This window comes from Rhinolophus ferrumequinum, chromosome 9 (genome assembly GCF_004115265.2).
Source record: "Rhinolophus ferrumequinum isolate MPI-CBG mRhiFer1 chromosome 9, mRhiFer1_v1.p, whole genome shotgun sequence".
Classification (NCBI taxonomy): Eukaryota; Metazoa; Chordata; class Mammalia; order Chiroptera; family Rhinolophidae; genus Rhinolophus; species Rhinolophus ferrumequinum.
The window spans coordinates 33873049-33889532 of NC_046292.1; the positions used below are offsets into that span (position 1 = coordinate 33873049).

Sequence of the window (16484 nt, forward strand, 5' to 3'; positions counted from 1 at the left end):
GACCTCGCAAACCCCTGCCCAGAAAGGTCACTATATCAGCCCCTTCCCTCCCTTTCTTTTCTAATGGAAAGACCCCCACCCCTGCACAGAACACAAACGTCTGTGAGAGTTCCTCCCAGCTGCTGCCCCATCCTTTCAACCTGAGCAGCAGGGAGGTTAGGCTTCCCTCAGGGGAGGAGGCTGGGGTGCTCGGAATGGGGGCCCAGGTTGGCCACAGCCAGCCCCACCGGCTGTCAGAAGGAAGACCAAGGAGGAGTTATGAAAACTATGTTTCACAGGCGCCCAAGGCATTTGCTTTTACACTTTGAAAACCAAAGATGCAGCCCCCCGCCCCCCAACCAACCCTTGGAGCCTGAGTGGGGTTTATTGCTTGGAAGGAGTCCCAGGGAAATGGGGGGAGGTGGCAGGCGGGGGCAGAAAGCCCCTCCAAATGCCCGGCCTCCCCGCCTACTCTGTTCATAAAGCTTAGTCCCCCAGTCCAGATCCCTCCATGCCCCCCCACCCGTGACCCATGCTGGGAAAATCGTCTCATGGCAAAGTGGCCTCAAAGCCAAACCAAACACTCTGAGTGTTCCCAGGCTCCGCAGACGGCTGGCACCAAGGGGCTGAGTCTGCTCTGAGCCGACAGGGCCCCTCTAGTGGGGAAGGGCCCCTCTGCCCGGGGAGGGGGAGCAGGGGGAGGCAGAAGCCCCGTCCCAAAGTATAAAGCACAGAAAAGCAGGGCTGGTGCCTAGGACAGTGTCAGCGGTCTGTCCCCTGGGGCCCCTCCATAGGGCTTCCTGGAGCAGGGGGCCAATCTCATTATGGGATAGTCTCTAAGAGCCATCCAGGGCTGGGTTCTAGGAGTCTCAGGGCTGTGGCTTTCTTCCCAACACCAGGGGCTGCTGGGCTGTGCCTTGGGTGGCCTCCTGAGTGGGCTCTAAGAAGATAAAGGGGAGATGGAGCCTGGGCCGGCCGGGTGATGGGTGGCTCTGCTGCCTGTGGTAGAGCTCTTATGTGATCCTGCTGGAGGGGACCTCCCTGTGTGTGCTTCCAGCCTGAGGCTCAGCCTCTACGGGCCGAGCACATCAGACACTGGCAGAGATCTAAAGCGATGGGTTTGCTTGCAGCTCAGCGTGCTGGTATCTAAAGTCCACTCCGGTCTCCACGCCTTTGGCCATATGGTCTTCTCTGCTGACGGTGCCTTCACCCTCCCCTCAGCCTCCAGGATCGCTTCCGACCTCCAGGGCCCCAGACTCGCCAGCCATTGCTGACTGGATTCCTTCGTAGGCACCGGCAGGCTGACCATAGCTTTAGGGCTCTCTCAGCTGCATCAAAGTGTGGAGCTGTCCCTGCCCGCCCATGACCTGGGACTCTTCCTGCTCTGGTCCCCACCAGCCCTTAACACTGGAGGGCAGAGCATCCAGCTCGTGGCCAGTGAGCTCCTGTTAAATGGGGTGGGGGCAATTTTGCATTGTCCACCCAGTGGCTCATTTAACACGGAAGGCCCATGGGCCACGGAAGGCCCTGCTGGGGGATGGGGAGGTGGGGGTATCTTAGACCAGACTCTGAGGGTCGCAGGCTCACAGTCTGGCCACCAACACTGGAGACAACTGTTACTGAGTGTCACCAGTAGTCTTTTACAAGCACCATCTCATTTATCCTTTAAGCTTCAAAAAGCAAGTACAAAGAGGGGCCGGGATTTGAATCTCCTTCTACCTGAATTTGTCTGTGCTTTTATTCACTTTTATTCCTGCTTCCCATTCTCATGGGGTATCTTCTATCTCTAATCAGACAGGGTCCTGGCCTCCTGCAGAGATGCTGATCACCCTGGACCAGAGAGAAGGCCTGGCTGTGGTAGGAGAACCTTAGGGCAGGAAGGCCGGCCTGCAAGAGGGGTGCAGAGCTGGCCCAGGAGCCCAGGGGCTGCAACTCTGAGGGGACTCTGGTCATCTGTTCAAACTTCAGGGGAAACTGAGGCCCAGAAGGCAATGACTCCTTGCACATCTGTATCCTGCACCCCCTGCCCCTGCATGGTGGCACCCACAGGGCTCTGGGTGCATCACATACGGATGCCCACCTCTGTGCCTCGCTTCTGGTCTTGCCCAGCTCTTCCCTGCACCTACCCCATCACGACTATCCTTCTAATCCTGGTGGCTCAGCATCTGCTCCCTTGCTTATCCAACCCTCCACCCCCCCCCCCACACACACACATACACACACACACACGCACGCGTGCGTACTACCTATGGACTCAGAAAACAACAGAGCTGGCATGACTTGCAGAGACCAGTCAAGACCCTAATTGCACAAAAAGAGAAACCGAGGATTGTCACAGGTCCTACCTCACTGGGGCGGTGCCGTGCACACGGCCAGCGTGGGAATGGGCCCTGCCCTGCTGCCTCCTCCTGGCTCTCAGATGTGGGGGTTCCTGGGAGCACTCGACCACCACTGTGCAGCCATCTGCGGACACAGGCTTGGCCCTTTTCATGGGTCCCCATAAATCATCCTGCCATGGGCTGCTGCTTCTCTAAACTTCCTCCCACGTGTTTACATCTCGGATAATGAGGGGCGGGGGAGGCCAGCCTGCTCCAGGTGGAGCTCTGGCCAGGCTCTTGCAGCCTCCAATCTGGCTCTCTCCTTCCTTCCTCAGCGATGCCTCCGGTCGCCCACAGAAGTCCAACCCAGGCCTCAGCCTCGAAACACAAGCGCGGAATTGCGGTCTGTGTGACTGTGCCAGGACATGAAACTCACGAGTGTCTGTGGGAATGCAGGGGAGGAGAGAGCAGGGGAAACTGTGGCAGGAAGGGAGACCTCAGCCTGGGGAGGATGGAGGAGACGCTTACCAGGTGAAGGCGGCAGGGGCCTTTGCGTGGTGGGTGGACGACTGTGACCCTTAGCATTAGACAGACCTGGGTGTGGGTTCTGACTCCACACTTGACTTCCTGCATGGCCTTGGGCAAGTTACCTGACCTTGCTGAGCCTCAGTTTTCTTGTTTTTCAAACAAGGCCAACTTCCAGGATCCTGATGAGACTGGGGATATGGTGGGTGTAAGTGCCTGGCACAGAGCAGGAGCTCAACGAATGTTCACGGGCACCCACCCCAGCAGAGAGAGAGGCCAGTATAAGGTGGGGAGGGTGCTGGGCACAAAGCTTGGCAAGGACAGGGCCTGCAGTATCTGGGGGAGGAGAAGGAGTGAGTGAGGAGGGAAAGAAGGCAACAGATAGTGGTGGCAGGGAGCGACAAAGAATCTCATGCGGAGGAGGGGAGACGTGCCAGGGCCAGGAGACCTGTCAGGACCCTGCAGCAGGATCCCCGGTGGAAGATGAGCTGGAGAGAGAGGATGGAGAGAAGGGGATGGCTCCAGTGGGATTTAGGGGCAAGAAAATGAGAAAACTCTGAATGGAATTAAAACTCCAAGGAAAATGGTTTGGTTAGTAGGGCTACAAACGGGCCCCAGGCTCCCCCTCGAGAGAAATGGAAGAGGATGGGGTAAGACCCGGGAGTGACAGAAGCTGTGCCCTGCACCCAGGCCTTTCACGGAGCTCAGGGCACATGTCCCATAAGTGGTGGGGAAACTTTTCACAAATAGGCCGCCTGTTGGTGGAAACTTCCTTCTCCAACCCAACCAGATGGGAGAAAGTTACCCAACCACAATTTACCTGATGGGACGGAGAATGGCTCCCTCTTGCCAAAGAAAAGCTGTTTTCTTCTCCTGAAACCAGCCTCTGTGTTTCAGAACTACGTGTTGTAGAAAGGAAACTGTTTTGGAGTCATTTGCCCAAATTTACCTTTCAGACATGGTTAGGGGCTGGGGTTCTGTTGTTGGAGCTGACAGCACAGCCTCTTGTCATCCCACGGGCTGGACCTGCCACTGGCAGGGTCTCTCGTGGTTGCCCAGAGGAATGAACAGGGAGTGACCTGCTCGATCAGAGCTGTTATGAGCTGCCAGCACCTTCCGGACAGCCTGCAGGCTTCCCCAGGCCTGAAGTGGCTCAGCAATTCTATGCCCTCGCTCCAGGTTTGAAGGGGGAGGCCATGCTGGGCCCTGGAGCCAAATGTGTCGCAGCCAATACAGCTGCAGCAGTGCTTCTGCCTTGGGCAGGCCGGGCTGGTGAGGGCTCTGCAGAAGTGCATTTCCCAGGAACCCAAGGCAGGCTCTTTGAGCCAACACACAGTCCAAGGGGCAATGGACTCGACTCCTACTTGCTGGAAATCTTTTCAAGACAATGCACACCCCGTACTTTGAGAGTGTGGACTGGACTGTGTCGGCTTCCTGTCGATGACTCAGAGACCTGGCTGCAGGAGGATCATGCAGTGAATAGCGTAGGAGGCAGCCCCGGATTCCTGTGTGACCCCAGACGAGCCCCCCAGCTCAGGCCTTGGTTCAACATCTGTAAACGCAGGGTTAGGCCTGCATTTTCCAAAGCTGCTCAGAAGAATCTCCAGTGCATATTCACCACACGGCTCCCCAGACCCCTGCAGGTGTTGGTTCACGAGACCTGTGGTGGGGCCTGGGAACTGGTCTAACAAGTGCCCAGGGTGATGCTTTCTGGGGATGCTGAGGAAAGGCTGGATGACGATGTTTAGGGTCCAGATGGAGATTCCCACCGCGGGGGCATGATGTCCAGGGCCGAGCTCCCATGGTGGGTAGGACGCTGCCCTTCACTGACGGTCCCTCCCCGGGCTATCCCAGGTGCTCTGGTGATGTTGTTACCAAACATGGACATTTCTCCCCAAAAGCGGAATCTAGGGAAACTGCTCTGTACTGAGCCTGCAGGCGGAGGTTGGAAGATGACATTCTGATCACCACAGGAGCTTTGGTGACAGGCTGAGGGGCTGAAATAGGGTGGTGGAAGGGCCACACAGGCAGCGGACGGGGAGGTGTCAGTACAGCAGGATGATTTCTGCACTTGGCTATTTTCAACAAGGTTTATCATGAATTCCCCATCCCCTGCTGAGACCGAGGCCAAACATTAGGGCATGAGGTATCCTCTGCCATCTCTCTCCTGCACAGTGGGATTTCCTCTGCAGTCTCCCTGCCAGGGTGTTGGCCATTCAGACCTTCCAGACACAGGGAGCTCACAGCCTTTTGATACAGCCAGCCTGTCCCATTTTCTCCTGGTCTCACCTTCTGGCCCGTGGGACAAATGGAGCCTGCTTTGCATACCAGGTGCATCCCAGGACATGAAGGGCAAAGCAGACTTTTTCCTACTGCACAATAGAAGGAAACTTCTATTCCCTCACCTTTAAAATGGAGAAAATTGTATCTGCTCTCAGTTTGAGAATAAAAATGAAAAATAAGTGTGAACGTGCTCTATAAACCCTGAAGGATGAACAGGGGGATCCTTTGCAAATGGGGACCAGCCAGCCTGAGGTTTCTGCTGGGGCACCCACATACCATGCTTCCTTATGACAGAGTGTGCCCGGCCCGGGGTGGGCCAGAGGGCGGCTGCCTGGGAGAGACGTCCCGCTCCCAGCAGACCTGCCCCTCGCCAGCTCACCTGTCCTCGATGCGGACCCAGAGGTCATTGAACTGCCGTGGTCGCTGGTGTTTGTTCTGCCTCTTGTGCCACTTCTTCTGCCGCCCAAATTCCTCCAGCTGGCTGAGGCTGTCCGGGAGCAGGAGGTGTGGGGACAGCGCTGGGTCTTCCTCCTCAGGCGGGGTGGTGGGGGTCACCGAGGGCACTGCGGGGACGGCAGCAGCTGCGGTCACTAGGGCTGGGCTCGCTGAGGTCTCCTCGGGTGGAGGTGCAGGGCTCCGTGCGGCAGGGCTGGAAAGGGCAATAACACATGAGGTACATGGAGTATGTACCTGTGTGAAGCATGTCATTCACATGTGACGGGATGCAATTCAGTGGGAAAGTGGTCATGTCAGGAGAAGATGCCAGAGGGCCCCTGCTGGGCCCAGAGAGAAGAATCCAGGAAAACCATTGTCTGGCATGGAGAGGGGGAGCTTTGACTCATTCTTTCATTTATTGATTCAATAAATATTGAGCGTCTACCTTGCATCAGGCACTTTTCTAGGAAGGGGGCAAAAGCAGTGACCAAAACAAAGTCCCTGTCCTCTTAGAGTTCATATTCTGAAGCAGCAGATGGAGAGTAAGACATACAGGATGTCAGATGGTGATGACTGCTGGGGAGACAAATAAAGCAGAGACAGAGAGAGAGAGGTGCGGGGTGGTTCTGGGCAGGAAAGGATCAAGGCCAAGTGACATTGGAGCCCAGACTAGTAGGATGTGAGGCAGTGAGCCATGGGCACGTCTCTGGCTCTTGGTCTCATTCAACCAACAAGCTCTGGTTGAGGGACTTTGGGTGAGTTACATAGCTTTGCTGTGCCTCAGTCTCTGACTCTATAAAATGGGGATATTACAACACAGACCCCATAGGGGCATCATGAGGGTTACGTAAGATAACACAGACAAAGCACTTAGAATAGTGCCTGGCAAATAGCAAGCAGCTGAAATATTTTAGTAATTAATATTATTAATTAAATAGTATTAAATATTAACATTGCTGCTTGTGTCATTCGTCCAACCATCCATTCGTGCCCCCAACACATGTTTACTGAGCGCCTTTTCAGGGAGGCAGGACATTGTTAAGCAGATTAACACTCGAGCTGGAGGTAGATAGACACGGGTTCTCATCCTGGCTCTGCAACTAACAGGCTGTGTGACGAAGGGCAGGTGACGAAATTGTCTCAGTAGCAGTTAGCTGTAAAACAGGACTAGCACATGCTACTTACTTCATAGGGTTGTCATGAGGATGGATGAAATGCCTGGCACATAACAGGTCTCTGTAATGTTGGCCAACAAGCAAATGGACTTGGCTGTAGCGGGTGCTAAAGCATCGATCAAGTGTGTGTGTGTGTGTGTGTGTGTGTGTGTGTGTGTGTGTGTGTGTGTGTGTGACATCCCATACGCAGACACCCATTAGCCTGGGAACATCCTCTGATCCTCTGCCTTTTATTCTCTCCTCTCTGTGGCCCAAATGGAATTCCTTTTGGGGTCATCCATCCCTGGGAGAAGGTTGGCCATGGTTTCGGGAACTGCAAAGGCAGCACCCCAGGAAATGAGCAGGCTGCCCCCCATTTCACTCCTGCTTGCATGATGAGTGAGGGGCTTCTCTCTCCTTGAAGGAGAGAAGGCCATCAGCTCAGCCTATCTGTCCCAGCCCCCACGGCAACCCCAGATTCCCAGGGTCCAGGAGATGCTGCAGCTGCTGGGGAGATAACTCAAAACAGGCAGACAAAAAGATGGATCCAGGAAGCACCTGTGGCCGATGATGGCTTTTATTGTTGGGGCCTCCTCGGCATCCCCGCTCCTTCACCCTCCCGCCTGCAGGATTTCAGCCTGCACTTGGAGACTCAGGCTGAGAGCTCTTGGAGCAGGGCCTGGAGGGGGGCAGTGGGAGGGCCGGGAGGACAGCTCTCTAATGCCTGCGCTCTAGATGAATAGGAGCTGAGCCGCCTATCTAGCCTACCTGCCCCCACCCCTGCCTCTGCCATGGACAGACACAATGAGCTCAAGGTGAAAGTCCCTGGGGGCTGTGAAGAGGAGCTTGTGGAATGCCTTATCTCCAAGGCTACCTTACCTTGTGTCCCTTGCCCCTCAAACATATGGCTGCCCAGGCCCAGTACAATCTGATTTGTACCGCACTCAAATATTCAGGAAGAGTAGCATTGTCAGGTTGGCTCAGAAGACGAGAAGAGGGAGGAGTCCAGCTTGAGGGAGTTTGTAAGTTCCCCCATGGAGACAGGAGGAACAATTTCCCCTGTGGAGACCAGAGGCTCAGTGCCCTGGGAGGCCAGGCCTCATTTCCGCATAGTGAAGAGCAGGCCTCTGCCATTTCTGAGCTCTCCCACCCCTGGGCCCACCCCAACCACCCGAGGGGGTACAGGGAGTGGTTAGGAGCTTAGGGGAGCCCCAGACTGCCATTTGCACGAGTGTGTATCCTTCTGCAACTGACTTCACCTCTCTGGGCTTCAGGTTCCTCAATTTTAAGATGAGGATACTCATAGTTCCTACCTCACGGGGTTGTCATGAGGACACATGAGTTAAAAGCACTCAGAGCCCGGTGCACAGTGAGCAGTCAGCATGTATTAGCTATGCTTATTCAAGCTTCTTTTAGACTCTGGATCTTGTAATGTCAGGGACGGGGTCCAAAGAAGTCACACTGGTCGTCCTTGTGGGGTGGTGAGAAAGGTTCTTGCTCTTGCCTAAAGGTTGGATGGAGCGCAGGCCGCCTGGCATCCCTGAGTTTGAGGATCCTGTGGTTGAACCCCGGTGCTGCCCAGACAGCTGCATTATGCCTGCCCTGGTGCTGGCTCTGTGGGTCCCAGAGGGGCTCCTGCCCTCAGCCAGCTTCTAGCCTGGTGGGGGGACAGGAAACTCCCACAGGATGAGAGAATGGCCCCTATGTGGCTCTTTGCCCTGACAGGAGAGTCAGCGGTGGGGACACAGCTAAGAGGCAGCAATGAGGAAGGTGTGGTCAGAGGAAGGTGGGGGCCGGGTGGGGGTGGTGCTGGGACACAGGAAAGAGGCTAGGCCACTGCTTGTTCTGACCACAACCCCATCTCAATGCAGGGCCCCAGAATCCCCTACGTCCGTTAGGCAGCCACCCAGGAGTCCTACAGAGTCCTTCCACTACCTGATCAACAACTTCCAGATCCTCAACATCTCTCAAAACTCAACTCTCCTCCCATTCCCACCACCCCTGCCCAGCCTGCCACCCCCACTTCTGGCCAAGACTGCGCACACCAGCCTCCGCCCCCATTTCCCCACTTCTAGTCCAGTCCCTTCGTTCCTGAGCGCCTGCTCAAGGTCGGTCCCTATGAGGCCCCATCTCACCAGAGGCTTCTTCACAACTTTCCCTTCAGGCCTGAGCAGGAAGGTAGAGTGCAGCCCGGGCATGCAGCCTGCGGTCAGGCACGGCCCGTGGTCAGGCATGGCCCGTGGTCAGGCATAGACCATAGTAAGGCACGGCCCGTGGTCAGGCACAGCCCGTGGTCAGGCATAGCCTGTGGTCAGGCGTGGCCCGTGGTCAGGCGCGGCCCGTGGTCAGGCGTGGCCCGTGGTCAGGCACGGCCCGTGGTCAGGCGTGGTCAGGCATGGTCTGTGGACCGGCAGCAGCAGGCCAGCCAGTCCCACGCCCTGCAGACATTGGGTTCCTTACCTGTGGATAGTCTGCCCTGCAGGTGTGTGTTCCACCTCCAGCCCTGCCTGCCGAAGCACGTCAATGACTGTATTGTTCCCCAGAAAGTGACCTGGAACACAAGAGACAAAGTAGGCTTGGCCACATGCCAGGACACCAGCAACTGGGGACAGCCTCAGGCCAGTGACCTATACCAAAGTTGAGTTCCCAGACTCCCTGAGAGGCAGGATGATGTAGCGGGAAGATTTCCTGAGTCCAAATCCTGGCTCTGTTGCTCACTGGTTTATACTGTCCTGGGCCTCAGTTTCCCCATCTGTACAGTGTGAATGATTGTAACAGCAACTTCCAGGGTGGCCGTGAGGACTACGGGCACAGTGGCTGGCTTATAGTGAAGGCTGTGTTTCCTGTAGCTTTACTCTGCGCCAGCTCCAGACTGTCCAGGGAGGGACAGCCTTTCGCACTCCATTAGTGGGGGTACCTTTATGATGCACTTGCTCTGTGGCCAGCCCTGTGCTAGACACTGTGCGTATAGGTACAAATCATTCAGCCCACAGCCCTGACGAGAGCGGGAATCACCCTCCTTCGGCGGGATGCAGGCTGGAGGTCTGAGGACATAATGAGGGGTCCCAGTTAGCAAGGTCAGAAAGGATCCCCAGGAGGCCACGTGACTGTGGAGACAGTCACTGCTGGGAGTCAGCACTCTGGCGTGCTCCTCCTGCTCCCTGGGCCTCAGTCCCCCCACCTGGTCAGTATGGACAGAGGGGCAGTGCCCCCTGGTGCCCTCCTCACCTGTGTGTCTGCCCTGTGGCCCATCCCCACGGGCAGTTCCCTTCTGCTCACCATTTATCCCAGAACCTGAGGGAAATCCCTGTACTGCTATTCTAATTGCCTGTGACGGGTGGTGACAGGTGGGAAGTTGGAAGGTCAGGATGTTGACAGCCCCCGGGAGGTCTGAGAACAGAGAGTGGACAGGCTGTCGGGGAATGGAGAGGCTCCGGCCCAGAGGAAGCCAGCCTGGGACTGTGCAGTGGCTGCAGCAGAGGGTGAAGCCCGCAGCCCTCCCCCCGTCACCCTGCACACCCCAGGCTGGTTTCACCACTCCCAGCATGTTTCCCACCCAGCAGTCTTTCTCTTGCAGGCCTGCCATAGTCCCTGAAATCCACTTCTGGCTCATTGCATAAGATCTTTGGGCTGGGAATGTGAGATGCATTCTAGTGCAGGGCCTACCATACTCACTCTGAGACCTTTGTCAAACCCGTACCACCCGTGCCCTGTTCTCTCTGCGTACGGGGAACGGAGTGGGCTGCATGATAGCTACAGGCTCTCCTAGCTCAGATTCCATGGGGAAGGCTTTGTTTGCTTCCGGAGACCCTTGTGAAAACGTGTTCTCCTTTCCTTTGTCCCTCTCTCCCTCTCTCTCCACCTATCCATTTCACTCATCTGACAAACACAGAGTAGTGCAGACCTAGTGCTGGACAGTGACGAACAGGTAGGGGTCTGCTCCAGGCACTCACAGTTTCGAGGATCAGGCTCTTTAGATCCAGACACTAATACGATGTGGAAGGAAGCACCCAGGAAGCATCTAATCCACCTTGGGGTCAGGACAGACTGCCTGGATGAGGTATCACTAGCTGAAGGATGGGATAAGCCTTAGCTAGGTGAGAATGGGAGTGCGGTGGCACCGAAGGGAGGGTGTTCCAGGCAGGAGGAATGGCATGTGAATAGACTAGCAGATAAGTGAGGCACTTCCGGGAAGCCAGTTGTAGAAGACACATGGACAATGCAGGTATGACAGGCTCTCAGGCTCCAGCCCTGACCCAGTGCTGTTGAAGACAGAAGACCCAGGTTTCTGCCAAGGCTGTGAGTCTCTAGGGATCCTCAGCAAGTGGCTTCTCTGCCCCTAGCTTCAGCTTTCCTGTGTATCACACGGGCATGCCTCCCTTTGGCCCACAACCCTGGGCAGCTGTAAAACCCTAATGAGGCAGGAGGAGCGAACGTTCTTTGGAAAAGCCCAGCATGCACTGCCGACTGATGGGCTAAGCTGGTCCCTGGCTGGGACCACGGAGTCATCCCCACTCTCGCTTGCCTCCGAGTATGACTGGGCTGGAAGGGGACTGGGTGTGGCGGCCTCAGTGCACAGGCTTGCCAGCAGCTCTTGGAATCCACTCCTGGCAGCAAAGCCAATTCCTTCCCTGCCTCCATGGAGACCCATTTAAAGACCAGGGCTTCTAGGCCCAACAGTGGTCCGCCCAGAGGATTTTGAGAGCTGCCAGGGAAAACGGCCCTCCTCAGGCTGCACAGGAGCAGCAGTAAATATTTACTGAAGATCTTGCGGCTGCTCCAACACGAGCATTCCTGGAGCTGGCGGAGGGGGCATTTGGAGGAGCCAGGCCTTACAGGATGCTGGCTGGATTCTGAGCACTTCCTGGCAAGGTCTCAGTGTCCGGTCAGCACCGCATCCATTCTCTTCACCTCAGCTGTTCCAGGCCCTTATTGTGCAGCTTAAGACCCTAAACAGAAGACTTTAGATGCTTTGAGAAATGGGAAGCAATCAGGAAAGATGTTTTCCAACTGCCATCCCCTTCTTCTCTAAGCCACACCCTCCTTCACCTCCTTCCTTCCAGGTCTGGGAGAATAGTGTCCCTCCTGCCCCTCCCCTGTATGAGGCTGCTCCTTGAACACCTCTAGGAGGCGCCCTTCCCATGCAGCCCAGGCCCCAGGACTGTCCAGTACAAGCCATTCACTCCTGAGCCCACGTTCCCGTCTCCCTCTTTGGGGCTTGGTTTCACAGGACTCCATGACACCATTCTGTCCTGGTTCATCCTCTTCTCACTGCTCTGTCTATCCTCTTGGTGGGGTCCTCTTTCTCCTGCCCCCCAAAACGTGGGGATTCCCAGGAACCCTGCCCGCAGCCCTCTTTTCTTCTCACTGTACTCAGATGTGGGCAAATCATCCACCCATATGGTTTCAATTACCGTACAATGCTAATCACTCTGGAACTGCAGCCCTAGCCCAGACCCGTTTGTCCAACTGCTTGTTGGACATCCACCTAGCATCCCCCAGAGCCTACAGAATCCAACTCAGCCTCCCCTCCTAGGATGTACCTCAACTGAGCTCTGCTCTCCAAGTCCGACGGGCCCTGTCTTGACCCCTCCTCTCCCTCCTCATCCTCATCCAGTTGGTACCAGAGGCCTCCTGATTTTACCCCCTAAGCATGCTTGGCTCTGGTCCAGGTCACCATCACCTTCCGCTGGAATCACTGCAGACACTGTCCTCCTTCTCCTCTCCAGTTCACCCTCCTCACTGGAGCAGGAATGACCTTCCCACACCCAAGAGCTGCCTCCGTCAGAGCATGTTCCCACCAAGTTGCTTGAGAGGAGACAGTGAGCTTTTCAAAGGCAGAGGTCCTGCCTGATTCATTGTTGACCCAGGACTAAGCCCAGCTCTGGTCCATGGTGGTGGCTTCATGATGGTTTGTTGAATGAGTGAGTGACAAAAACTGTGTACTCCATATCTTTTCCATGATCTCATCCTACCCCCAGGAGACCTGAGCTCACAGGTCCCCTCCCTTCATAGCCCCAGCCTGGCCCCTTGTGATGCTCCTGCAGATTTCACCAATCCCAGGAGCTTGGCTTTGGACCTGTCCCTGACTCAGGGCCCAGCGCATGCTGTCCCCCGGGGCTGGCAGACAGGGCTTAGGCTTGCCTCCAAGATCAGAAATCCTGAAACAAGCACCACACCCATCTGGAACCTGCAGGAAGGTATGGAAAGTTTCCAAAGGGGCCCCACGGTGTTGGGGCTTAGCCTGCGTGGCTTGCTCAGGCTCCCAGGGTCTCCTGGCCACCGATCAGCAGCTCCTTCCAGCACTGACAGCTGTGCTCTGGCCAGCTCTCTGCAGGAAGGCACGTTCCATTTCATCTGCTGAGGCTGAGTGGACAAGGAGAGGAGGAAAGCGAGGGAGGACAGTGGGTGTGGGGCACACAGAGCCACAGAGACAGAGTGTGGGAGACTCACAGGAGGGCAGAGAGAGGAGAGATACTCACATGGAAAGCTAGGGAGAGCAAGAGAGCTCAGGACACAAGGAAACAGAGAGGAGAAAGACAGGGGAGAGGAGAGAGGGGCCTGAACACAGGCAATAAATCGTAGGGAGAGAAGGAAAGGCAGAGACACCAAGACAGAGAAAGAGATAGAAAGAGACAAGAATGGGGCAAAGAAATACCTACAGACAGACAAAGATGGAGAGAAAGAGTGAAAGAGGAGAGAGGAGAAAAAGAGGAGAAATGGAGACAAGGGGCATGGTGGAGGCATCAGGAAAGGCTTCCTGGAGGAGGGGTCCATGTAGCCAGAATGGGTGGGACTGAGGCAAAGATGCAGGGGAGATAGGCAAGGGGAGGAGGAGCAGGACCTGGAGGAAGATTATAGGTCTTGAGAATGGTGGGGCTAGTATGGTGTTACCTCCCCTGACCCTGCAAGCCGGTGCCCCTTAAAGGGCATGCATATACAAACAGGGAAGGTATCCTGCTCAGAGTGGGCACAGATCCACCATATTTTAGCGCAGAGAAAAAGGCCTCCCTTCTTTTGGGCACAACAGGTCTGTGCCAGGGCACAGGCTAGACATAACCCCTACCCCTCAGCCAGGCACAGCCCAACAGCTCCTATTTACCTTCTGACATGAAAAGGCAGGTGGAACAGGGAGAAGAATCCTATCCTGGGATTAGGACAGAAAACATGGCTCAAAAGCCACCTGGCTGTGTGACCTTGGGCAGCTTCCTTGCCTGCTCTGTGCCTCAGTTTCCCCACATGGTTCTGGGGTCCTCCCACCTCTATGATTCCATCACTTGATGACCTGAAAGCAAATTCCTACTTAGTGAGCCTCCTGGGTACATGAGGCTTTTCCAATGTTGCATTTCATTCTCACAGCAGCCTTCAAGGTCCCCTCAGTTGACAGATACAGGAACTGGAGCTCAGTGAGGAGACGGGACTTGCCCAGGTCCCAGCGCCGGTAAGAGGGGAAGCCCGGCCTTCCATCCAGAGATGTCCTTGCTCACTGCACATTCCTGCACACCCACTCTGAAGTACTGGCGGCTGCGAGGGATCTTGAGTTCATGTTTTGGGAGCAGGAAATTGTCAGAAACATGTGTACCTTCCAAGGTTCACCAGATTGGAGGGAAAGTGTGCGAGTGCTCAGCAAGAACAATCCACCAATTAACAGGGTAATTTCAAGACAGTGTTGGGGGCCGGGAGGAGGGGAGAAGGAGAGGACCAGATGTTCCCACAACGGCTCCAAAGTAACATGGGCTCCCCTCGGCCAGCACACATGTTTTCTCTCCAGTGCGTCCGTGGAGTTTCCAGTTTTCTCGTCCTGGAAGAGGGATCCCAAACCCATATTTATGTTCCGTCTGAAATTAATGCAAGGGAAACTTTCAAATGCTAATCTAGTGGCCAGAATCAGCGGCCGGATATCAAGCGACAGCGGTGTTTGTTTTCAGGAGGAAGTGTGACAGGAGGGCAGGCTGGATGGGACCAGGAGAACCTGGGGAAGGACAGACAACTGGGGGTCCTGAGGGTATTTTCATCCCCCAAGGTGGGTCAGTGTGGGAAACCAGCAGAGCTGAGCTTCCTGGCTCCTTCTCCAAGGACCAGCCCAGGGTAGGGCAGGGGCCTCAGCAGAGGACACCTCCTGCTCCCAGTCTTGTGCCAGGAGCTGAGACACATGGTCCCGACCTAGGAGATCACAGGGTGGAGGGAAGATGGGCAGCGTGAGCCACACAGTGAGGGAGGGACACCAGGGGTTATGTGGCTAAAGGGGGAGAAGCAGGACCTAGACTAGGGGGTCATTGAGGAAGGGTCTCAGGTGAGTCAGAGGAAGGGAAGTGGAAAGGTCTTTCCAACATAGGACATTGCTCGTGCATGGGCATGAAAGGGAAAAAGGGCCTGGTGTGTGCCGGCCACCTACTGTGGTTCTGTGTTGTTGGAATAGAAAGTGAAAGGAGAGGTGGGTAATGGCAAGGGTTGGGGCAGGAGGAATGAATGGTGGCATTCTAAATCAAGGCAGGGCAAGGCTAAGGGGGCAGGTTTCAGCTGGGCTCAAAGAACACTCTCCCAGGCAACTGTCCAGTTCTGTAAGGAAGTGAGCGCCCCATCCTTGGAGGTATGTAAGTAGAGGGTCGAAGAGCATTTGTTAGTCCTTTGCAGAGGGGATTCAGACACCCTACAGGGAGCTGGGCCTGTCTGCGTGGAACCCTATTCTGCCCCCTTTACAGTCTGCTCCTCTCTAGAGGCTGCTGGAACTCAGGATGTTAGAAAAGAAAAAGCCCTAAGACTTCAGCTGGTCAGCTCAGCTCTGCCTTTAATGATGCAACGATGGATACGAATACCGAGAAAAGCAACTCTACCTACCATTTTCCCAGCACTGAGTTTGTACCGAACACTTTGATTCATTTTCTCTCTTAATCTCGCAACAGTCCCACTGAGACCAGCAGAACTGTTCCAGTGTCACACAGGCAGAAAAGGCAGAGCTGGCATTTGTCAAAGCCCATGCACAAAGTGTCTGTTTAAAGGGCACTTCATGGAAGCAGCTGCGCAGGCTGGGGCTCCCTGGGCACAGGGCAGGCTTTTGCTGGGGGCCAGAGCTGCTCCTGGGCCTCTAGCACCTGTCTGACAGTTGCTCAGGTTGGGGTCCCCATCAGGACCTCTCCCACTTGTGTACTTCCTCTTAAAAGTACAACAACCACTTTCCCGCCCGCCCCCTCAGCCAGCCCGCCCTCAAAGCCAACCCTCTCCATTTTCCTATAATCCCCAGGGTTTGAGCTTTTCATTTCCTTTCGACCAGATCCTCTTTCAATCAATATTTGGTCTAGAGGTGAGGAAGCCTCCTCTACGGGCCCATCCTGTCCCTTGGTGAGGACAGAAGCGCTGGGGGTTTTGACCAGCCTGTGCCTTGAGGGCTGGAGCCAGCAGTGCTTTCTTCACAAGTCTTTACTGGGGCTTCCCACATGTTCTGCATGTGCTAGGTCTTGGGGACCCTGAGATGGGTCAGGTCTGGTACCCTTTCCTCTTGGGGTCTAAGATTCCAGACTGTCACTGACTGCGGAAGGACTGAGGTGTGCACAGGGCACTGTGGGGAGAGCCCCGGAGACAGAGCCTGGGATGGGTTCTGTGACCTGCAGGGTACTGTGCCCAGTCCAGGGCTCACTGCAGCCACGGCAACACTCGACCACATCCAGAGGCTCTCTTTCTAGAATTACAGCACCTCGGACCGCAGGAGAGACCCCTGCTGGCCAACCTGTGGGTAGGGATGGGGCCTACCTGCTTCTGAGCCCCACTGTCACTTGGAACGGAGACCCTGCTT

The 16484-nt window shown here is 55.6% G+C and overlaps 1 protein-coding gene across 3 annotated transcripts in view; it reads right to left on the bottom strand.

Moving 5' to 3' along the window:
* Positions 1–16484, bottom strand: part of TRABD2B (TraB domain containing 2B) — a 228622-nt gene that overhangs the window by 21758 nt on the left and 190380 nt on the right. For all 3 annotated transcript variants that reach the window (XM_033115446.1, XM_033115445.1, XM_033115444.1), the window contains exons 5-6: positions 9155–9245; positions 5485–5754 (exon numbers count right to left, since the gene is read on the bottom strand). In XM_033115446.1, coding sequence (XP_032971337.1) covers positions 5485–5754; positions 9155–9245 — 361 coding nt within the window. The remainder of the gene's footprint in view (positions 1–5484; positions 5755–9154; positions 9246–16484) is intronic.